The sequence below is a fragment of the Bemisia tabaci genome, chromosome 4 (assembly GCF_918797505.1).
Source record: "Bemisia tabaci chromosome 4, PGI_BMITA_v3".
Taxonomy (NCBI): Eukaryota; Metazoa; Arthropoda; class Insecta; order Hemiptera; family Aleyrodidae; genus Bemisia; species Bemisia tabaci.
Window position 1 is genome coordinate 2,114,813 of NC_092796.1, and position 24,370 is coordinate 2,139,182.

Consider the following 24,370-nt stretch of genomic DNA (forward strand, 5'->3'; position numbering starts at 1 on the left):
TGGACCAAAACTCCCGTGCCAAAAAAACGCGTGGACGTAAATTACTGGAAAAAAACAGGTGCGCGGACAAAAAATCGTTGACGAAATGTCCTATAACCAAGTTAGCAGGCTCGGGTTTAGATTGCTAGCACAATTATAGGCTAAACTTCGGTTAGCGTCCCTAAGAGTAAGCAAGTCCGTGGACCAATGAGAGGCTGTCAGGTGCTAGGAAAATTATTCAGATTTAATACATAGTTAATGGAGAATCTGCATGCACATGTTTTATTGTTTCATCTGAAAGTGGCTAAAGAGCTAATTTCACAGTATTTTTCATAATTTTTTTCTGATATGGGAAATAGTATAAAATAGATTTAAAAGTGAGAAAATGTATCGCCTAATGGCGTCATCCGGCGGCATTTCCAATTTAAACACACATATTGTGGCAGATTAGATAATTTTGTCATGTATTCTCCAATACTTGTTCAATTCATGAACCAAAGGTATCCTCGTGTTCAGATCATTCAGTAGTTTCCACTGGAACACGAACTTTATCACATTTCGGACAACTGCAAATTCTCTCTCTGAGCGAAACATAATTGGATGCATAGAGCGGACCATTGGGAGGTCACGGGTCACGCGTCACGCCATCGCGCCTTCAATTTTGCAGACGCAATACGGACATCCATCAAGCACGAATAGTTGTATCTCTGCGCCGTCAACACGCGCCTGTTTCCTCACTGCTCTTTCTCAATGTTGTGTTTGTTTCTGTTTGCCCTATTTACGTTGGTGCCTAAAGAGCTACGTAAGCAAAACAGTCGACTGCAGTAAGAGAGACTTATTGGGCTTCGTTTCTTTTGACTTTCCTCCCGAATCTCAGCGACGCCTCATTGGAAATTTTTTCGGACGAATATTGCTCCTAGATATTCCAATCCGGATCCAATTGATTCGATCTTCTGAGGGATTTACATACGGTGGATAAGGAGGACGAGAAAGCGCCAGTATGTTACCAAAAAGGTGAAAAACTAAAAAACCTCCTGATTTCAAAAATATAGAAATAGCATGTATAATACTTTAAAATCGTTGTATTTAAATACGGGTCACATTGACCAAACTTGGAACTTTGCGCATGAAAAATTATTGGACATCCAAGGCTTCAAAGCAACAGGACGTCTCCCGATTTAAAGCAACAGGATATCTCTTTGCCGTAGTGGGAATACTTTCAGAGACAAGAAGATTTCTTGTTGTTCCAACGAAAAATTCTGACTCTGGACTTTTGACAGAAGCTCCTGTCGATACAGTGGCAAATTTGTCTCACTTTAGAGGCCTTTCACACCAATTAATCCCTCAGGGTTACGATGAACAGAGAACAAAATGATTTAGAAAAAAGAAAAAAAAAAGACTCGGTTTAGGGACGGACGGTTTTTACCTAAAAATTACATGCAGATTTTGTATTCCTTCGCAGTAGAATGTTACATTAAGTAATTTGCAAGAGCGTGATAAATCACTGACTGACTCTATTTTGTAGAGTCTCAAATGGTTTGCGGTGACTGCCGCGTCGTCACGCCACGAATGCCGTCATTTTCATTTTTGCCACTTAATAAATGTTTAGTGTAAACATTAAGGATGCGTTAGAATATAAAAATTTCACAAACTTAAATTTAAACTTTTCACATTTTGAGGGAAATATACTGTGTAGTGGGTTTAAAATCTTCTTCACCTGCCGCAATAGGGATGCGTTTGCGCTCCGGGCTGCGTGACAAAATCGATTTCCTTCTACAAGGTCATAAACCCTGCCAGGAGGACGCCTCAATGGCCATGTTGAGGAAAAACGCCACATTAACATTCGAATGTTGCCAAATTTTTCTCGGTGAAAATTTTCCAAATTTTCAGAGAAGTTTATTAGCATTTTGTTTCTAATTTATCTAATTTCAATGCAAAATTTTCACAAAATCTCTTGAAAATCCATCTCTTATGAGAAGAAACCTGACAGCACTCAAATGTTCATACGGTGGTTTTCCTGAGCACGGCTGTCTAGGAGCCGTAATCCTACAGCGCGTTAAAGTCGTTTAAGCAAGAGTTTGAGCGGAGCGGAGAAGATCGAAATTAAGAACTCGCGACGAAATGGAAGCCGCGACAGGGGACAATGCTCCCCCTTCAGCGTCGGCAGAGCCCCCCTGACCCCCTCCGACCGTCGCAAGAGGAGGGATCGTCTGAGTTGGCTTTGAGACTCATCGCGGCTTCAAGTCATCAGACATCAACCTCGACTTAATGAACTAGAATACGACCGAGGTTTAGTTAATATTCATTCCACCCCATTACACTTTTTTCGTATTGGCCCCCGTCTCCTCTCTCTCCACCTCCTCTCCTCCTCCTCCAGTCTCCTGTGAGTCTCCGTATTGAGATTCTTGATTCGCTCCAGCCTCGGATCTTCACGGTTTACCCTGCTCCAGTTTCGCGGCGAGACGCGCTCCGCAAATCATGCTCTTGCTAATAAACCCTTGAATTCGCTATTTGACTATCTAAGCTTGCGTGAAATTTCGTATGAAACAGAATAAGAAGACAAAAAACTATGGCAGAATCCCCAGATGAGTTAAAAACTCCCTCTTGAGCTCATTACGGTGGTTCTTTGGGATCATTTGAGAGGGCTTGGAGGACATGGCGCACAAGTGCAGTTTTCGCCATTTGAAGAAATTCGTGTTCCAAGTCTAAAAATTACATAGTCTTATGGCGGAAAGAAGGTTCAAGAGTTCAACATGTTTTACAGAATATGTTCTGAGACTAAATTTAGTTGAATTCATTGATATTTCATACATTCATAAAAGTAGCTGCTGCGTGTCTCGGCGTTCTGCGGCACCCAAACGCTACTCATGCTTGTCTTCCTAGAGGTTATCGGGCAACTGATATCGCAACATCTCTTCGTCAACGCCCTGCCGCCATCCCTTCACGGGACGTCCCCGTCGCTTTTTTCCAGGAGGTACCCAATCCAAAGCTTGTTTGAGCAACTTCTCCGACATTCTTTGCACATGTCCATACCATTGATTATTCCATTATATTATACCTAGAATAATTATTTCAATTTTCTCAAAAACTGCACTTACGCACCCCGTCCACCGAGCCCCTCAATGGAGAAATTGCACAGAATACTTGCATTGCTTCAATTGAGAGTGCATAATAAGTTGAGTGGGCAGTATTTTTCATAATTTTTTTACTAATATTATGTAATTAATGTCACCAACGATGTATTCCTCGATGACGTCATCGAACAGCGAACAGCGATGATTCAAATGATGACATCAACGTTTTTTTGCAACGTCAATAGTAACTAACCTTTATTTCAGCGTACTTCCGTTCCCACTCTTGTTTTCCGTTAGTTTTTGTTAGTTTTTCCACTCAACAGCTTCAGTATGCAAAGAATTCCGATACTTTTCACAACCGTGCTCTATGACGTCAGCAATATCACTCAAGCCCATGATTAAAGCCGCTTGCATTTCATTTCACTCAAATTGAATTTTCCTCGCTCAAGTCCTCGAGGGTCCCATGCAATGATTAAAACAATTCCATCGGAAAGAGTAATTTCGGTGGCCTTGACCCTGAGACGACGGTTTAACGATCCTCTGGAAAAGCTGCTGCGAAAGTGCAGATACCGTTGATCCGGGAGTGGGGGGGGGGGGGGTTGTGCGGGGGCTGAAGCGCAAAAAGGCGGAGAGGATGAAGAGGAGTTTGTTTACCAAATCGTCTTGGCGCCTCGTAAAAACTAATGATGTTGTCCGGCCCGGGGCTCGAGGTGCCGTGCGTTGACGACGAACGCGACCTTGCCAGATTTACGGATAAAAGTGCACACGACTCCGTGCGAGGCCGCGTCCAAGACGATCGTGCGGTCCGGCATCCTCGGAAAACTTTTAATAAAGAGCGCGAGGCAAAACGGAACAGGGGCGATCAAATAAACGAATCGCGGTGATGCAACATCATTCTTGTTCCTCCTAGTTGTCTGCGTGCAGGATTGTCTGATGATGAGGGAAAGAGAGGAAATCACGCCCCTAAAAACCGAACCGCGTAAAGCAGAAAGGAGCCAAGCCACATCAACTATTGCCTCTTTAATCGGCATTTTAATTTTCGACATGAAAACGGTTATGCGGATTTTTGTGCTAATTTCTGTAAATTTGTTGCATAGTACGAATCGAATTCCTTAAAATTTTCAAAGGAATTCGCAAAAACGTCCTCCCGTAAAAAATTAAATTGCCCGGTAAAATTTGGCAACAGCTGATGTGGCTTGGTTCCTTTCTGCTGAACGCGGTCCAACTTGACCTAAACCTGAAAATGCTGATTTTTTAAATTTGCGAAGTGGAAGGGAATAGCGAAAATTTTTACGACCGGACAATCTCTGTAGGGAAAAGATCACCTGGACGACCGCTAAGAGATGGACACAATGTTATAGGACATTTCGTCAACGATTTTTTGTCCGAACACTTGTTTTTTCCAGTAGTTTAAGTCCACGCGTTTTTTCGGCAGGGGAGTTTTGGTCCACTTACCAATTATTGAGACCCAAAGTTAATTGGTCAATATGTAAATACAAACAACATTTGCTCACGACGTTTTTGGATGAAATGTATATGTCTTGGAAGAATGAGGGTTTGCTCGTTTTTTGTTTGTTTGGTTGGCCAAACGGAAACAAATATATAATTGAGAATTTTGGCGTCAATTCTATGAGGGAAAATTCACTAAGGCTCTCTACACCTCTTTGGTGCAACAGGACTTAATTATCTTTCAAGAAAATCCCATCTTCTTATACCTGAATTGGATGAACCTTTTGATTTTCGTCAGCTGAAGGCTCTTAGATTTTTCCTGTGTACGATAACTTCGCGACGGCGCCGGCGTGCCGCGGCGCTTCGAACTACTATTTCACCATGAAGGTATTGCACAGTATCATACAAGATTGAAGGCACTCCAACGTATCATGATTGATGGCATCTTTCAAGAGCAGGAAGTTCCCTCGCAAATTAAATCGAGTGACGACGAAAAAAAGGGAGCTGTAGTCGAAAAACTTGCTAAGTCCAAGTATCTGATCCAGTAACGTTTAGCCTGATTTTTTAACTTAATTAAAGGAAATAGTGACTTAATTCAAGCAGAAATATGCTCAAATATACCGCCGAGAAGATTTCCTTAAAGAAAATAATGCATGTTTAGAGAAAAAAGGATGCTTAAATAAAAAGAAAAGTCACTTAGCAGAAACCCGCTTTCATTCAGCTATTTTATTCTTGATTCAAAATACAATTTTCTTGACGGCATACTCAATAATGTTTCTGCCTAAATCGAGTCACATTGTTCTCTAATGAAATTCAAAAATTATGCTAGCTAAACGTTATTAAAACGGATGCTAGGACTAAGTGAGTTTTTTAGATTACCGCTCTCTTTTTGTATCGTAGTATCTTGATTTATTTCGCAAGGAAAGCTCTGTACCCTTAAAGGAAGCTTGTCATTCTTGATACTTTGGAGCGTCTATGATTCTGTGCAACACCTATGTCTCGAAATAGTTGCTTGAAACGCCGTAGCACTCCGCGAAGCGGCGGGCGACCAGCGTGACACGCGCATAGGCGCCTACAAACCTAACAGGGATACTTCACGCATTGCGCAACGCGTGAAGTATCCCGTTAGGTTTGTAGGCGCCAGGGCGCATATCGCTCTGTGTTAGGCTCAAATATATAAACTCGCGGAGTCAGCGTTTTTCAACTCATTATTCTGAAATATGTGCACGCTCTGCACGGATTAGTCTCATTTAAAGCTTCCAGGACTTCATTAAATATAATTATGTATTAAAGGAAAATTTGACGTGTGTTTTGAAAATATTTTTTTTTATTATATTAATTAATATTATTGATTTCAACGTTCAAAAATCTTCGATTATAATTCCTTCTCTTCAAAAAAAAAAAAAAAAAAAAAAAAAAAATCACAATGTTTCCTGGCAATAAATTGGTTGACTTTTTTTTTTTTTTTAAATGAGTGAAGAATATGTACAGAGAATTTTAAAGGAGTCTGATCATCAATTTCCCTCTAAAAAATAAAACATTAATGGAGATTTCGGACGTCGCAATCTGAGTTAGGCATTTCCCGACTTCAGCTATTGATACTACAATAGTGATCTAAAAAAAAAATTCGACGAATATTTGCAACACCCTTACCCATCAATTTATTGAACTCCAACATTTTCAAGATTATATTTGGGCGAACTTTCTAACCTTTCCATGTATTATAAAAGTGCAGAGCTTTTTGTGAGGAAAGTCGGGATTCATCAACGAATCAACAACACCATCGTGCCATCACCGAAAGCATAGGCGGATTCAGCAATTTGGCAACACCGGATTTCCTCCATTTAAACCTATGTTAAATAGTCGATTCTTGCCGGAGCACCTGGCCCTTCCAAGAATCGATGCATTTCCATAGGTTTAAATGGAGAAAATACTGTTGCCAATTTGCTGGATCCGCCAATAAGCTAAAGTAGGCGACCACGGAGCCCGCTCCGCCCATCGCTCAAAATGCGGTTCTTGCTTACTCTTCGGTCAGATCCGATAGGAGAGGAAATAAGGTTAAACCCGTATCAAACAGCATTACATCAACTCCAACACGGATGGAGGAAAGGAGTGGGGGGGGGGGGGGTGAGTGTTGAAGAGCTCGGAGCCCGGTCTGTATAAGGGCTTAATACGCAGAACATCAATGGTAATGGTAGATGAAAGAGGAACTAATTCAGGGGTGAATGCCGCCGCGCTAAGGAAAAACACCGTAGACGCTAAGCTCTCATATCTGAGTTAGGCGGTTCTTGGGTCATGGGGAGGCTCGGGAAACAGAGTGACTGGGGATAAAAAGGTGGAACCCGTCAAGAGCTTTACTTCGTTCGCGGTCTACTTTGTAACACAAAAAATAGACAAGGGAAGAGGAAAAGAAGACAAACAAACAGAAAAACAGGCCGGGGCTTTTTCCCTTTTTTGTGAGCGTATGTCCATGTTCGTGTCCATATGCCAAGTTAAAATATTCCGACGCTGTCGGAGATTTTCTTTTTCCGCATTTATTGTTTTAGACTTATGAAATTGACGGTCTGAATCAAAACGAGGAGAAATACTGATTGGACCGCGTTTAGCAAGCAGGAACCAAACCACATTAGCTATTGCTATTGCCAAATTTTATTGAGCAATTTCACGTTTCACAAGAGAACGTTTCTGCGGTTTTATGAAATTTCCAAGGAATCTGCTTCGTGCTATACACAAAATTCACTGAGATTTGCAAAAATAATTCGTAAAACAGTTTTTATGTGAAAAATTAGACTGTCCGAGAAAATTTGGCAATAGCTGGTGTGGCTTAGAACCTTTCAACTTTACGATGTCCAATTTTTACCCAATTATTCGGTCGTTCTCAGGACATACCTAAAAGTCAACCCGTTCTGGGTATAAGCTTTAATTTGTAATCTACAGAGTCATTTAAACAGACTGCTGCTGAGCATACAATTTATTGAGCGCCTAAGTCGTGCGTATCGTATCACCTGAAATGAAGGCGATTTCAATTCGCGTGCGCTGTATTCTACCATACTGATAAAGTGTGACCGATTAAAAAACTATTCAACTATTATGCAATTTTTCCGAAATCAAGTCAACATCTCTGGGTGAAAAGAGTTCTAAACGCAAAAATCTTAAAAATATAAAGAGTTATGTCTCAAAAAAGAGGAGCTGCATTTAATTTTCGTGGATCTCCAGAAAGCGTATGACAGTGTGCCGTTGGTGAAACTTTGGGAGGCCTTGGAAAAATCGAATTTTAACGGGGGGTTGATTGATGCTGTCAAGCGATTTTATAAAGGGAGTTTTACCAAAATTAATTATCATGGGGGGTTGTCAGCGGGATTTTATGTGACTAAGGGTTTAAAACAGGGATGTTGTTTGTCGCCAACATTATTTAAAATTTACCTCGAATGTGTGCTAAAGGAATGGAAAAGGAAGTGTTCTGGTATGGGTGTCCCCTTGGGTGATCTTGAAACTCTGTTCACTCTGTGCTTTGCTGATGACCAGGTGGTGGTTGCTCAAGATCAAGAAGACGCGGAGTACATGATGCGCAAGTTAGTAGAAGAATATCGGAAGTGGGGTTTGGAAGTCAGCATATCCAAATCTGAGAAGATGACTTTTGGTGGTGATCAGCAAAGCATTGAGTTGGAGGATGGGCAGCAGATCAAATGCTGCGAGCACTTCAAGTACTTGGGAGTGCGGTTGACCCAGGATGGAAGGACGGATCAAGCTATCAGGGAAAGGAACACCTTAGCAAGGAAGGCTATAGCGATGTTAAATGGAATCCTCTGGGATCAGCGGATTTCCAAAGATAACAAGAGGAGGATATACAACGCTGTAGTAAAAAGTATATTAACATACGGATGTGAAGTTTGGCAGCTGAAGAAACGGACACAGGATATGCTAAGAGCAACGGAGATGGATTTCTGGAGAAGGTCGGCAGGAATTTCTAGGAGAGATCGGGTCCGTAATGATAGAGTGCGTCAGATAATGGAAGTCGAAAATGACATCGTGTTCGACGTCATGACCAAACAACTTGTTTGGTATGGTCATGTCAATAGGATGACGGAAGAGAGGCTGCCAAAAAAGATGCTTGATTGGGTTCCTCCTGGGAGGAGGCGTAGGGGACGCCCAGTGAGAGGTTGGCGACAGGGGGTGTTAAGTGAGATGAGGGAGTGTCAACTCCCTGATAACCTGTGGGAAGACCGAGCTTTGTGGCGATTAGGTGTCGCAAAGCGCCAAAGAGCGCTATAACAGCGACTCGTATGTATGTATGTCTCAAAAAAGGAAAAAAGAAACCAAAAAACAACGATTACGTGCGTCTTTCCAGAATGACTTCATCAATAAAACTCATTGAAAAATCTTACTTCACACGAAATATAGCACAAAAAGCAAGCAGGTATGCTCACACTGGGCGCATTTGGAAGAAAGTCTCCATGTCTGGAATCCAGACTCTTAGGAAATTCAACAACAAAATTCAATCGGACTTTTGCTTGAATTGAGAGTCAAGCCTCTAATTTAAGCGGATTTCCGTTTGATTCGAGCAAAAATCCGATTGAATCAAGAGTATTTTCCTTGTTAAATTTTTAAAGAGTTTGGACACTGGATCTAAGAGACTTTTTTTCATTCATTGCGTTTTCTTCGAAGGAGAGGGGGAAAAAAGGAGAGGAAATAATATAAAATAATGTACTTACTTAACTTTTTTTTCTCCTGATCGATTGTCGTGATTATTATAGGTAATGCGCATCTCGGATCCTTCACTTAATCCACCTTCAGGTCGTGTTAGTACTATTTATTATTCGCGTTATATACACGCGGTATAATAGTGGCCTGATGATGGATTAAGGGAAGGACCCGAAATGCGCATCGCCTATAGTAATCACAAAAAATCATCGGGAAGAAAAATAGTAAAGTAAGTAAATCGATGCACACCCATAAAATGCACACCAAAAATCTGATATGATGAATTTGAAATGGATTTACGGTGCTCGTTTTTTCGAAAACAACGAACAACAAACCCGTGACAGTGTATTGGAGTTCAGCTAAACTTCATTGTAAGCTCCAAGAAGTCACCATTTAAATTAGTTTGGTTGAAGAAATAAAACGCAGAGGAAGTGGTGGTAAGTAATCAAAGTAATTGAGGCAATGTCTGTAACATGCCGTGTCATTGAAGGCATTTTTGGCACTTGGATGAATTGTCAAGAAAAAAAGGGACTAACCTTTGCTTTGGCCAGTGGTTTTGTCTCTGTGAACGTTGATTTGATGGACCCGGCCGAATTCTGAGAACATTTTGGTCAGATCCTCCTCGTCCATCGAGTGGGGGATCTGACCAACGAACATTTTTATGTAGTCCGGGTCTGGTTTGTCCTCCGGGCTCCCTTTCATCCTGCAACATATGAAACAGCTCTGTTAAACCGAGTTCTGTTCTTCACCGAGACGAAAAAAGTTGAAGATTTCAAAGTTTGTACAGTTGAAGCAAAGCTTCGCAAAATGCTCAAAAAGCAAAAAAAAAAATTAACCAAAATATCCAAACATTCCATTATCTAATATCCATTATAAATGACTAGCTCGAGAGAAAGGAGGCTTAGAAGAACGTTTCTGCGCCCTCCTTAAGAAATGACGTCTTTTTCGGGCATCAAGAGGAAGTATCTGTTTGCTAGAGTTAAAAATCCGACAGGATGATTCTATTAATCTATCTTTTATCTCATTTTCTCCGGTACTGCAATAATTTTCAGATCGTAAACCGGTGTTTATCTTTATACCCTGTATTTAGAATAAGGAAAAATTCATAAAGCCCTTTGTAGGTCTGGCGATTGTTATGTCATTTCTATATGTGTACATACATTAATAAATAAAAAAAAATCATTTACAAGTGTTTCCTCTGTAGACACGGATGCTTGGAGGGTCGTACTTGTAGTCGCTCCTTGAACAGCTCCTTATCTAAGGAAGCCTCACAATGGTTTATATTGTAATCAAGGTAGGATAAAGAAGCTTTGCAACATGACATCATACAAAGGATACTTTTGACGCGCCTCGAGTGAAATTCGACGGTATAGCTCGGGAAGCAGACCTTTTCAAGCGGCCAAGTTGACGCACACGCAGCTTGAGCAGATCAAGAGGTTTTTTCTCAATTTGCGTCAAAGTTTTTTCCTGGCCTGAGGCGGCGCCCCGCGGCGAATTTTAACGCGGAAAAATTTGAACACAGGACTAAATACTCGATGAAGTAAAATATCGAAGGCCACAGTGCGAAACCGCGTATCTTCATAGCGGTGTTTCAAAATGTCCCTTCCTATTTCATTTTTTCGAATAGGAACAAGTTTTAAATTCATTTAGAATATTTTGCTAACAGGGCGGAAAAGTCAAGGAATTTCTTTCGAAATTTCAGTGATTTCTTTCGTAATTTTCCTACGCAAATAGAAAGTTTGATAGAAAGTCTGAAAAGTTACAAACGGAGATACGTTATTTCGCATTTTGGTCATCAATGTGCGACGAAGCATGAAGCGTTCCTCAACTTGATGAATCATTGATTTGACGCAACGGAATAGTCGAAGGGTCCTTCACGATTAGTGCACGGAAAAAATTAAATTGATTGCTGATTTAACAATTCCATTGCTAAAAAAAGTGACTGCAAAGTTTCAATGTAGACTTTGCAGCCAAAAAATGCTACTTTAATCACCCCCGTGGTTAAATTAGCTTACAATAGTGGCTAAAGTAGCATTTTTTGGGTGAAATCTACGTTGAAATATTGCAGTCACTTTTTTTTAGCAATTGAATTGTTATATCAGCAAATTTTTTTCTAGTATTCGTCATTTCCAAGACGATTTAACGTAAATCCATTTCAAGGTTGCAAAATTGATTTCAATGATCCTTACACGCACGGCAGTCCGCGTAGTTTCAGTCAAATAATGCTCTTTTAAAAGTATGACTTCTACAGAAAACCCAAGGAGACGTTTAATGGAAAGTTACTGATAGGTTCCGAGTTTTAACTACGCGAGTGCGACCACGAATAGGAATGCGAATACACATTGCGAGTATAAATTGGACTGCATTTTGCAATTTGGAACTACATAAATATAATGTATAAATTCTGGCTCTTCTGGAAAAACACTTATGTGAATGTGGAAACTAATGGCACATACGTTGTTTTTAAACCGGGCTTTTATAGTTCCGAATTGCAAAATGTAGTCCAATTGTACAATTTATAATTGGAGTTACGTTTTTTTGTCGGAAAACGACGAATTACGCGAGGAATTTACGATTTACGACGAGGGATACGGATAATCGAAGAGTAAGTTTGAACTTGATACGTGATTTTTGGAAAAATTGTTGATGACAAGATTCTCTTTTCTTGGTGACGCGGCGGTTAGATGCGATACGAGAGGCACGCGTATCACACTCACTCCATCTCTCATCAGTTAAAACGTATCTATGACAAGCCACACATTCTGCGCAATCACCAGACGTTTTTTTGGTATAGGGCTGCTCTGGTAGAGGATAGAAATCGATCACAGTGTGACGAAAGCACAGCAGTATCGAGGCGTGAATGATCGATTATCGATATTTCCTCATTTAGCTACGGTGCAGGATCAATTATTACTGCGTTCGTTGCGAACACCCTGTTAATCGATCCTTTTCCACGGGTCTAAACTGCAGATCAATCGATACATCGGAAAGCACGCTACGCCACTGCAAAAGGCTAGAAATGCGTCATTTCCACACGAAGTGGTTAGAAAAAAGGCCTCCGCGTACGTCAAGTAAAAGTTGCTTGTGACGTAGCATGCGAATCTTCCTTGCGCGAGATGAACGCTGATTCAAACGACACACAGCCCTCATTCGTTACATTTAGTGTTCACTTTATCTCTGGCCCATAAAGAAAAGTTAATCCGTCATTAACTAATTTTACAATATCGTTCATTATTCCTGAGTGATCTCTAGGTACTAGAAATCCTTCCGCGTTTGGGAACATTACTTTGTTTAAGATGGAGTCGTTTCATTATGATTATGATCCGTTCGTGTTTTGGAAAATGTGCATCATTAGTGACTATAGATCTACGAGGATTTTAAGTGAACCATGAATAGCAGCAAATGAACTGATCGGGGGTGTATTTCTAATCATGTGATCATCATGTTACACAGTCGCACCAGTTAATCGATTCGAACGTTAATGCCGGCGAGTGATTCTCTTAGGACAATTAGTTCTGGTCTAGTTCGCACAAACTCTGTGAGATTCTCCAAAACCTGGAAATCTATCATTTTCCAACTGTTGCTCAGTACGTTCAAAGTGGCTTCTTAATAATTTTTATTTTCAAAAAATGAACTTCAGAATCAAAGGCTTAGGTTCTTTTGATCGCGTCTTTCTTTTCGTTCCCGTGCTGTTATTTTTGGGTACAGTTACTTTTGAAGTCAACGCTGTTTTCTATTTGGAGCAGAGGCACAGCTTGGAAATGGACGACGATCTTTCGGATGTTAAGTGGCATCAAATCGAGAGTGCCAAACATGCCTTGTACGAGTGTGGGAACCAACAGCACAAGAGCGATGACCGTGTGAAGCCCCGTGTAAGTATACTTTAAGTACTTAGTTAACCATACAAACACTTTGTTATTGGGTTTGATCCCCCCCCCCCCACTTGGCTGTGCCTCTTGCTTGCAACAGAGCCACCCTATAGGCAAAATTTTGAAATAAGGGACATTCTTGTCCCTGGTCTTTTATTATTTAATTTACATAAGAGTACATAAATGACACAAACATAGTATTTAAGCATACTTGTCGGTAAATAGCCCCCCAAGAATTCACATTTTAAACATCATTATAAAAATCATTTAGAGAATAAAATGCCCTGCAAACTAATAAGGTTTTCAACTCCTTGAAAAAAGCGTTAACTTCCCAGTCTTTCAGTAGTTTTCTTAATTTTAAGGGAAGATTATTGAAGAGCCTGGTGGCAGAATGAGAAACTGACTGTTCAGCGATCTTCAGGCGAACAATTTCAAAACTTATACGGGGATTTCTAGTGTTTTTTATCATGTCATTAGTGATCAAGCCGCATTAGCATATAAATATGTTCTACTCCTATTTTTGGGCCTAAATATGAGGGAAACACTTTTTTCTAAAAACGTACGTTAAAAAATTTCCTAATATTCATGTTTTTTTTTTTTTTTTTTTGTAATTTTTTATCGTTTGAATGGTCTAAAACTCACGACCGTCCCGTATTCCGACACTATGATTCCTAGCTTGCACTGTTACAACTCGAAGGTTAAAGCATTATTCCAGAACTTACACATCATTAAATATTTAAAAACGTTTCTCCATTGTAAAAAAATAAATAGAAGATAAAGAATCTATCCTGAAATGTCCCCTATTTCAAATTTTTGCCCCTATACTACCGTGCTAAGGAAGAACACCGTAAGAGCATTCAGGTGTTGCCATATCTCCTTCAATAAATACCGACTTTAATGGGACTTAATGGAATATGTCTAAGTCATCTCTCCCCTTAAGAATCGGATGTCATTTACTAGGGGGCTATGCCTCCTGGCCGCTACGCGGCCCTACCCTCAGAGGACGCTTCGCGTTCTCTTGGGCCCGCGTCGACAGAAGAACGACCAAAAAAAATGAAAAGATTTTCATCATCGACTCTCATTTATCCAATATTTCCCTGGCCGGGAGCCATTGGACCAATAGGAACCGAATGAAAAAATCGGCACTTGTTGCAAACTTCACGCCAAGACTGAAACGAAACGGAACGGAGCGTTACGTCGCTTTTGGATAGTCGGTAGCAAAGGAGCATACTTTTGATTCACTTACCCTACTAACAGACCGTGATTCAACATTTCCCGTTTTATTCAATTTTTCGCTAAATTTGAAATTCCCGCCATTTTTTATTCGCGAAAATTTTGCCCCCCTTTCTAAGCTTTTTGGGCTCCTCTAATATTAAAAAAGCTGGGTCCTATTTTCAAATTCTGATTACAGCGGACTCTTTTAGGGATTATCGCCTGTCGATAACCGCAAAAATCATGGAAATTGGCCCACTGGAACGCTCAAACGAACTATGACAAAATATAAAAAATTACATTTTTTCAATGGGAGAATTCGCAACTTTACCACGTAATGTACAAAAACCTAGGTCATATTTTCAAAATCTAAATACAGCAGGCTCATTTAGAGACAATTGTCTGTCGATAGCTGCAAAAATCATGAAAATCGGTCCGGTAGAACGCTGGAACTAAGCGTTACCCGATACGCAAATGTAGGAGGTCTCGGAGCTTATATATATGATATGATGGTGGCTCCTAATTGCATTGACCGCACCCTCGCCAAAAATATTACGTATAATAATAAATAATATGTACGTAAAATATACGTATTTATGCTAAAAGGAACTACATGCACAGGGCTTACGTGTTACACTCTTCCTTTTAGAAGAAATACGTCCATTTTAGAGACTTCTCACTGCTATCTTCCTTGAGAGTAAAAGTTAGCACTGGAACACTCAGATTCGCCTATTAATTGGACGTATTTCTATTAAACGGAACTATGTGCATTGTGACGTGAGCCCTGTAATGCATACATTCTTATGGGTATGAGGGCTCATGTCTTAATGCACATAGTTCCGTTTGATAGAACGTCCAATTATGACTGACGAGTCAAGAGTTAAGAAATTTGTTCAGACGCCGAAATCATACGCTGAATGTGGCTTGGATGTGGAGGTCGTTGGTAAGATGCCTGGACGCGCAAAATTCAGGGCATCGGTTAGGATCGGAGCTCGGCAGTTATCAATTTTTCTGAATCATTCGAATATAGAGTCGATAGGAATCTGGATGAAAATAAGTCGAATTTAAGAAAGTTCAGCTGTTAAACGATGGCTGTTGACTCCCATATGCAGCTGCCAAATTCAGCGTGTGCTTCCGGCAAGAAATGCCGACCACCTAACCTTTGCAACAATTCGCCCAGCAAAGTGTTCACCCTGGCATTCACCATTAATCATTGGGCAAATTCAATGCTCAACAATTTGCTTTCAACCATCAGTAGGCGAGGAAGAGTGCTAACCTCCAAGCTTAACTTTTGTTTTACCCGATTACATCGCCCAGAGTATTGATATACGGAGTCTCTAGAATGGATTGTCTCTAATTTCTCTGGATCTGGTAAAATTACAGTTCACGATCCAGTGTAAGCAAGTTACGGACATGATGCTTCGGCATCGAATCTCTCACGAAGGCAGCTTCTACGTTGTGTTCAAGCCTATGCTGACTAAATGGGCGTATCTACATCTGGGCGGGAAGTTTGTCCGCCGCGGGTTAGAGTTTCCAGCGGATCTGCGAGTGGGATTCCTTCCGAACCCGAACAAAAAGGACATTGACTTCCCGATGTTTGCGCCCTATGGTAATCAAGATGGTCTACTGGGACTTTTAGCCGTGCTCCAGCCCCTGGAGGCCTTAAAGATCCCGCGGAAGGATATCATAGAATTAGTAATATACATGAATACCGTAGTGATTTACAAAGTGGAAATGGCCTGCTTATGGACGCTGTCTACGTTTGTCAAGACGCTCAGGATTTTCAAGGATTCCTTGTTGACCTTCCAGGTTCAAGGGATGGTAAGCTCTGTTATCATGACCTAGCAATCTACTGAAATGAAGGTGATAAATAGAACCAAGGCGTAGTGGAATAATTCTGTAATTACTAGAGTAGGTACCTTTCGGCTACGCCATCATCAGAGCATTCACAAAACTCGAAAGATAAACATCATCACAGCTAGAAATTTTTACGATATTTTACGTCACACATATATATGTGATGGTGTTGAAATTAAAAGACATCATCCAAGTTTATGTTTCAAGTTTTGTAAATGCTCTGATGATGGCGTAAGCCGAAAGGTACTTTCGTAATTATAGAATTATATCCACAACACCTTGGTTCTATTTATCACCCCCGATAAAAAATGGTGTCCTTCAAGTGGAACTCTATAAAGCAATATATGCAGTAACGCGTTACACCAAAGGAATATATTAACTGAGAAAAAAATACAATAAAATAAAAACTGACCCATCAACGATTATTGTCGCCATCATGACCGTCGCGACAAAAGGCAAGCTTGTAGTTTCCTACAAACCCGAGAGCAATTATCTCCACATTCCATCAAACGGAAATGTAAGATTAAGTTTCTCATCTATATAGTAACGTCCTCTGTTGATTTGTTGTTTTAGCTTTGTTTCTCACGCTTTTATTGTTACGTTGTAACAACGTGTCATGTTTTCCGGGCATGTACTCTAAAATTTCTAATATATCTATAGTAATCGATATTCAATAGGAAAGTAACGACCAAAATTTAAAAGCTCTGTAAACGGGTAAATCTTTCAACATTCCAGACATATGCTGCAGAACTTATAAGCTGCAGAATTTATAATCTCTGTCTTGATATTTAAATAATCGCTAATTTCGGAGTCAGATTTTAGCAGCGAGACGTGGTGGATTTTTTCAGAACTAACGTTCTCCAACGCTGAAGATTAACCTTAAAGGGTGGAGGGATGGATTGATGCAGAAATTTTGGGGTACTTGATACCCACAGGGTTATGTTTGGATAGGAGACTGGTTTGGTGTCATAGAGCGCCAGGTAGTTCCAAAAAGCGACTCATAGGTATATTAATATACGTAACGCGAAAAGCATTTCTTTATGATGGGAATCGGTGGATATCTCTATAAATTACATAATTTGACATGATTTTTTGCGCAAATTGGATGTTCATGAACTTCGAAGGTTTCAACTTTGACCGCCTACCTTCGCTCCCAAATTAGAGGGTCTGAAGTTTTGGGATAGATACAAAGGTTTACACATCCTTGCAGCCCTTGACAATGGTAACAAGAAAAAACAAGGGGGAGACAGGAAACAAGGCTGAAAATACACAATAAAACAGTGAGACATTTTGGCTCAAAATTGAGCCATTTTCAGTCGGAGGAATAAGTAAAAAAAATAAAAAATTTTCGAATTTTTTTTTACTTATTTCTCCGACAGACAATGGCTCAGATTTGAGCTAAAACGTCTCGGGATTTTATTATGTATTTTTAAATTTTGGAATAATAAGGCTTTAAAAAGATTTGAATCAATCTCTTTCCCAATTTTCGACTCATTGAGCTGATGGAGGACGTTGTTACGATCTCTATGATCAGTGCTAAAACTAAGAGCTGAATGCCAAAACTTTTTCCGACGTTCACCGTGCTTTCCTTTTTTCCAGCAAGGTGGACTCATGAAAGCGGAGCAATGGAATAAACTCGCGAGACTATTTTTGAATAAGATGATGGATCCTTGCGCGCTGCCTCAGGAGTATTTGAGAAAAGCGGGCGAGATGATGACCGCGGAGGAGATGTGCCAAACTTACTGCGATTACTTGATGACGATTAAATCGTATTTTAAAATCAACATTCGTTGGTGCAACAAACTTAGCAGTAAGAAAGCAAATTGTGTAAGAGGAGCATGTACGTGTTACACTGGCGCGTGGCAGTGGGTCCAGGCGCGAATGACCGGCTGCAACAACTCGTATCGCAAAGAACTTGACAGATTAATCTCAACAAAAGTCCCCTATCAGCAGGCGGTGGTAGCTTTGGAACAGGCAGAGCTTCTTGATTATGATTAGCTCTCGAAGCAATGATAATTTTGCACCAAGTGATGGGACAGCTTCATTTCATAGCGCGCCCCGCCAACAGAAGCGGATCCAGCAATTTGGCAACACCGGGTTTCCTCCTTTTAAACCTATGTCAAACAATCGATTCATGTCGGAGCACCTGGCCCCTCCGAGAATCGATATATTTCTATAGGTTTAAATGGAGGAAAAACAATGTTACCAATTTGCTGGATCCACCAATGCCCACAAATCGTCGTTTCCGCACGAAGTAACGTAACTCCATTCCAAGATTGCAAAATGGACCACTAGACAAGCTAAGAATTCAAGCATTCTCATAGGTACATGTTTCTTGACCAGAATTTCACGTAGAACACGATTCTTGCATCGAAACTTACTGAAAAAAACTCTTCACTATGATATTACCGTTTTTATTTCACATTGATTGTAGGAAATTTGAATTGCCCGGTCACAAGAAACTCAGTACTCTACGTGAATCAAATCGCACCATCCAACGGATTTGGCAGGCTTCTCAATTTAACATTGCTCCTTACCCACCATTTATTGTTCTGCTGAGTGTAAAAAAATTTGTTATAGCTGAGCCAAAGCGTCAGGATTGAGATTGCCATATTTACGTATCGCAGAGACTGCCACGGTAACGTCAAGTGTGCGATTCGATTCACGTGGACTTTTTAGTTTTCATGAGCGGGAGGTTTGAAATCACGCGTCAAGAAACATATTAAATATCTTGGTTCGGAGTCGATTTCAGTAGTTTTTGTTGCACGAATCGTGTTCTACGTACATTTTTGGTTAAGAAACATGTATCAGAATGCATAACTTCCTACCTTGTCCAGTGGTCCATTGGCTCAGACAATCACATTTTTCACGAGAAGAAAGCTGCACAACTTTTGTCGAAAATTGTCTGAATTTCGCATGAGATCAGGAGGAAAATCAGTGAAATTTTCAGTCGAATATTCTCGAAAGTCTCCTGGTAAAAATGCAATTTGCTCGGAAAAATCTGGCAATATTGATACATGTAATTACGCTATTTTGCGAGAGAAATGACGAAGTGTGAACGGAGTAAGTTTAAAATTTCCCGCAAGAGCACGATTTCGATTTCGTTTTGATGTAGATTGTATAGAATTGACAGCAAGCCCTGATACCTGTAATTCTCGATAAGTTTTGTGTCAACCACGCGCGTTGTTTTTGTCATTCTGTTTTTAAGTTGAGAGGTTTCGTGATGAAATGAGATACAATAATTAAGCAACTCTGTCTTTTGGCAGAGTGTTTTAGAACTTAGGATAATATTATTGACGGTATTTTTGCGTCATTGGTAACTGTTTGAACAGAGGTTGATTCTTGTTGTTCAAGTTGTATTGTGTGTATGATGTCAACGTCATGTTATCTCGATACACTGGCATACGGACTCGAGCGTTATGGAGTCGCTCATAGCAACAAAGCGATCGCGAATACGAACTTTAGAGTACGGAATCTTTCCTCGTCGCTTGGCTGACATAAGGACGCAACTACACATTGAGATGAGCCCGGAAAAACATTAAGTTGTATGGATGACGGGGTTCATTGCAGAGTGTAGTTGCGTCTTTATGTCAGGAGGGCGACGATTTGTTTCGAGTAGAAAACGAATGATACAGACCTGCGCATCCATACTGCAGAGGGGGGTCCTCATTAAAGTTTCACTGTTTTGCAAGTAAAGTATACAATGGTAGTATTTCATTTTCGTCAATCTTCTTTCTTCAGACATTCTCAGACATACTGCGCTTTTAAATCAACGAGATTGTATTTTGTCATAAACGGTGACTTCACATTTGCTTGAACCTTGCTGCCCTCTTATCGCTCACCTCTAGGCGCCCCCTCCCCTAGGAGGATATTGTGATCAATTTTCCCGTATACTTGGCTCATTTTTGTGCCAGCAGGGGGCGAAAAGTTGATTCTTTAACCAGTAATTTCGTCTCCTGAACATGGTCAACTGAACTTTTACGTAAATGGTTTTTTCGTTTGCATGTTCAAATTATTAAACTGAGATAGTATCCTGAATATTTGACCTAAAACTTAGAATGCTTTGCCTTGGAGCTTCAAAACGTCTTGTGTTCCTCAACGTTTAAGCTTCCAAGGTCAAACTTGCGTCAAAATATCCAGATTTCAATCTCCTATGCAGCTTCATCAATAAGTCAATTTTAAATTTTTAGATTAGGTCACTTGTCCCGAATCACTCCACATCTTCAGGAATTCTCATTGCTCCGATTTGGTCTCAAATCTGATATAAACGACTCAACTTTCAGTTCTTGTGAAAGGAAGTCCCGTTCCCTGTGGCAGGTCACATTTTGAAAAATGCCCTGTAAACTAGGATACAGCCGTGAAGGCTCGAGTTGAGTCGAAGCACGCTTCAAGCTGTAAAGAAAAGCCTCCCAATTTATGTCACGATGTACTCAGTGCCAACGATATAACAAGATAACAGTGGCAGCACAAAAACCAGGGCATTCCGACCGTGTGATGGCTGATGGGGAGTGAGACAAAAAATAAATCAAATGGAAACCCGCTCCGGAAATCAAACCTCAACTCCTTTGATCCGTTCCAATACCATTTTCCGCACTATTTCCGCATCTCTTGGGGCTTTCGCGTGACAGCGTAGAAATATTCACGTTCTCTCGGAGCGGAAAACCGTGCGTTGCGTATTCGAATCCTATTCTCGAGTTAAAATTGAGCGTAAATAGCAAGATCATAGACCAACCCTAGCTATGTATTAGTAGATCAGCCTTCGGTAGACTTCAAATATGCTGCAAACTTTTCAAAAATGACTCACATTAAAAATGTTGAAGATTTGAATATTTGGAAAGTTTGCCAGAAGGACCCTCTTTTCGCTTATGAGTCCAATTTTTTTCGTTTTGTTTTTTCACCTTGTTCTTATTATTTTTATTTTTATTTTTTTTTTTAAAAAATCGTTTCCTTTATTTCTTTCTTCTTTAACATGTTATTCTATTTTTGCATACTTTTCTATGTATTGCACGGCGTAAAAAACACTTACAATGGACCACTAGACAAGGTACGAATTCAAGCATTCTGATACATGTTTCTTAACTAGAATTTCACGTAGAGCACGATTTGCGCAACGAAAACTAATGAAACAAACTCCAAACGAAAATATTAACGTTTTTATGTCACATTGGTCAAAGCTCTACGTGATTCAAATCGCGCACTACAACGGTTTCAACAAGCTTCTCAATCGAGTAATGTTCATTTCCCATTATATGTTGTTCAAACTATAAGCAATTTGCTACAGCTGAACCAAAGCGTCAAGATTGAGGTTGCCAGATTTTTATATCGCAGAGACTGTCATGATAACGTTTAGCGCGCGATGTGAATCACGCAGAGCATTGAGTTTTCATGAGCGGGTGGTTTGAATTCACGCATCAATAATCATTAAATATCTTAGTTAGGAGTTAATTTCGGTAATTTTCGTTATGCGCGTCGTATTCTACGTGAAATTTTGGTTAAGAATCATGTATCAGAATGCTGAAATTCGTACCTTGTCTAGTGGTCCATTAGCGCTGAGCCCCAACACAAACAAAACCGAACAAAATAGCGCCTACCACCGGCAGTAGTGCTGAGCCCTACAACTTCATAAGGTCCAACAGGCTGTAGGACTCAACCCCACTACCTGTAGTTGGCGCTACTTTACCTAAAACGTTAGGGCTCGGGGCTACTAAGTTGTTTTTTCTGTGTGATTATTTTTATTTTGTGTCTGCTTCGAACTTTTATTTATTTTTATTTTCGATTTTCTGGTAATTTCTCTCCAATCATTCTTCTTCCTATAATTTTTCTTTATTTGTCTAGCTTTATTCCTTCAAGATACAAATAATTATTAAAGTTTCGGCGTTTTTAAAATTATTTATCAAAGGGTTTCAAAAGAGTAAATACATACATAAAAGCCATTCTTAGCGCTTTTTGGCGCTCTGCCACACCCAGCCGCCAAAGGCCCCTGTCCCCTAAAAGAGTAAACACTTTAAACAAATAAGGTAGAAAATTCATAAACTTTCTCGATGTTCGCCTTTTGGGACCAGTGAATTCATTAAAATCAGAATATGACAACTCAAAGCTTATCCCGGTCTTCCAATTATTTCACACACATTTGGAGATGAAATAGAATATAGAGTCAATTTTTTCTAGTAACAATAAAAAACATTAAAATACAAAAAACAAATGGATATACAAGGCTACGGAGGCATAAAACAAACTAGGACGTTTCTGGCCAATTACATGCCCATTCTCAACTGGAACAGAAGTACTTTATTCTAGTATAAATACAGGATTTTATGAATAAAATTTATTCATAAACCTGTGATAAAATGTATAATGTAGTAACATGTATTCATAAAATCCTGTATTTATGAATAAATTTTATGAATAAAATCCTGTATTCATCCTGTATCCTGTATTTATAGTGTTTTGCTTGTCTCTTTTGAGCCTAGGTTAATTGGAAAAAATAAGATTGTATGGTAGAAGGAAATGAGTATAAAATCGACTAGACCTTGAGCCTGAATGGCAAAAACAATGGGTTTTGTTGGCGTTCACTCCCACTTGCAGGCATATTAATAGGAAATGTTCTTTCAACTGAAAGCTTAACTGGGCTGGCGCGGGCTCCTGAACGGGTGCTTAATAAAGCAATTTAGCTTAAACTGCCGGGCATTAAGATCCCAGCCGACAAATCCGCTTCATTTTCTCACTCCCTCTACTCTGATATTGAATCTCTTCCTCTGTCTTTCTCGCACATCCCAGTTGTCAGATCAACTCTCTTTTGGCCGCCCAGGTTGGTTTAGCGTTGAGCGACTCTATGGTACAATTGGTTCTGGATTTGAATCGTGTAAAGTAACAAATTTCATGGTGCTTACGAGTGGAGTTACAAACATCAATTCAAATCAGCCTTCACCCAAGAAAATTGGGGTTCCTAAAGCATATAAGCATGCAACCTCCTCTGTTCATGGACAAAAATATTTATTAAGATCAGGGTTGCACGGGTGAAATGAAAAATATGAAGTATTGAAAATTTCCGTGAGATATTTCATGAAATCTCACAAAGTTGTGAAACATATTTTCTGGGGCTGGGTATGCACCACGCACTAAAAAACGCCAAAAAGCAAGAACCAGTCGCCTTCCATTTGATTTTGCATTTAATTTCGACAAACATTCATCAATATTTTTAAATTTTTCTGAAAATATTTCACACGAAATTTCGAGATCTAATTTTCCATAAAAAATTGCAACCCTGACTACGATAGACCACGAGACTTGTTTGCTGTCCAAAAATTACGCAGGTCACGGTGGAAACATTAGATATCTTCAAATTTAAATCATCGGTGGTTCGTTCTTTTCAATAAACAAAGTCTGCTTGTTGCAAAATAGTCACTTCAGCTCATTAATATTTTCTTATGGCGCTGAATTATTCCTGAGAAATTTGCAAATAGAATGTTTCATAGTAGCAAATTTGTTACAAACCAATATTACTTATTCTTTGAATGATGGTCAATATTGAAATCCACATGGATTTTCGTGTTTTTGTGAGCGGGAAGTTTGAACTGGTTTTAATGTTATCTAAAAAAAAAAAAAAAATTCTTACTCATCGGTTTATTTTGAACTCTCTCAGCATACTGAACGAGTTCTTCGTTCAAGTCTGACGAGGCGCTTATTTTTGAGATATTATTTTCACCCTGTTTCGTGGTCCATCGGCTATTCGTAGGTCCTTAACGACATAATAACAATTACGACCCTAGCAAAAAATGAGTGGAAAAGTTAAAGAAAGGCTATTTGTTTTTGGCACCTAGATGAGTATGAGGTCTTCGTATGAAAAAGAACATGTTATCAAAAAGTAAATGCAAAAAATCCTCCAGAGTGGTCTAAGTTTTGAAGCTTCTGAGGTTAACATGTTCGAAAGTTTGGACAAATGTCTCGCTATGAATTTCTAGAATTTTTGCTGTGCGCAAAGGACTTCGAGTTTAAATGAAAGTTTTCTTTTCCAAAACAGTTTAAAAGAATCAAATGAAATGACAACAATGTTTGAAATGCTTTCTCTCTTTATGTCCTTGGTTCTGTCTTGGTAGTGCTCATCGAAGCACTCGATGAGAGGGTGAAAACGTTTCGCGCCAGTTTTATCGACACTTAATTAACTATTCTGTCTTAATGAGTCAGCTTAGAGCGTGTTTTGTTTACCGTCAAAACTTGCAAACCAATAGA

General features: G+C 39.8%; 2 protein-coding genes across 11 annotated transcripts in view; one reads left to right on the top strand and one right to left on the bottom strand.

Annotated features, from left to right (window-relative positions):
- The window catches only part of bru1 (bruno 1), a 554,208-nt gene that overhangs the window by 169,342 nt on the left and 360,496 nt on the right, over positions 1-24,370 (bottom strand). For all 10 annotated transcript variants that reach the window (XM_072299144.1, XM_019042607.2, XM_019042605.2 and 7 more), the window contains one exon: positions 9,740-9,906. In XM_072299144.1, coding sequence (XP_072155245.1) covers positions 9,740-9,906 — 167 coding nt within the window. The remainder of the gene's footprint in view (positions 1-9,739; positions 9,907-24,370) is intronic.
- LOC109031211 (uncharacterized) lies at positions 12,643-23,956 on the top strand. The gene is made up of 3 exons (XM_019042608.2): positions 12,643-13,075; positions 15,668-16,105; positions 17,741-23,956. Exons 1-3 carry the CDS (start codon positions 12,833-12,835, stop codon positions 18,137-18,139), a joined length of 1,080 nt encoding a protein of 359 aa, XP_018898153.2. The 5' UTR covers positions 12,643-12,832; the 3' UTR covers positions 18,140-23,956.

What these genes read in the sequence shown, in the direction of transcription:
- LOC109031211 (XM_019042608.2), top strand. Translation starts at nt 12,833, where the DNA reads ATGAACTTCAGAATCAAAGGCTTAGGTTCTTTTGATCGCGTCTTTCTT. An exon ending in ATGACCGTGTGAAGCCCCGT is followed by an intron (nt 13,076 to 15,667) that starts GTAAGTATACTT and finishes GTAAAATTACAG; the next exon opens with TTCACGATCCAGTGTAAGCA. An exon ending in CCTTCCAGGTTCAAGGGATG is followed by an intron (nt 16,106 to 17,740) that starts GTAAGCTCTGTT and finishes CCTTTTTTCCAG; the next exon opens with CAAGGTGGACTCATGAAAGC.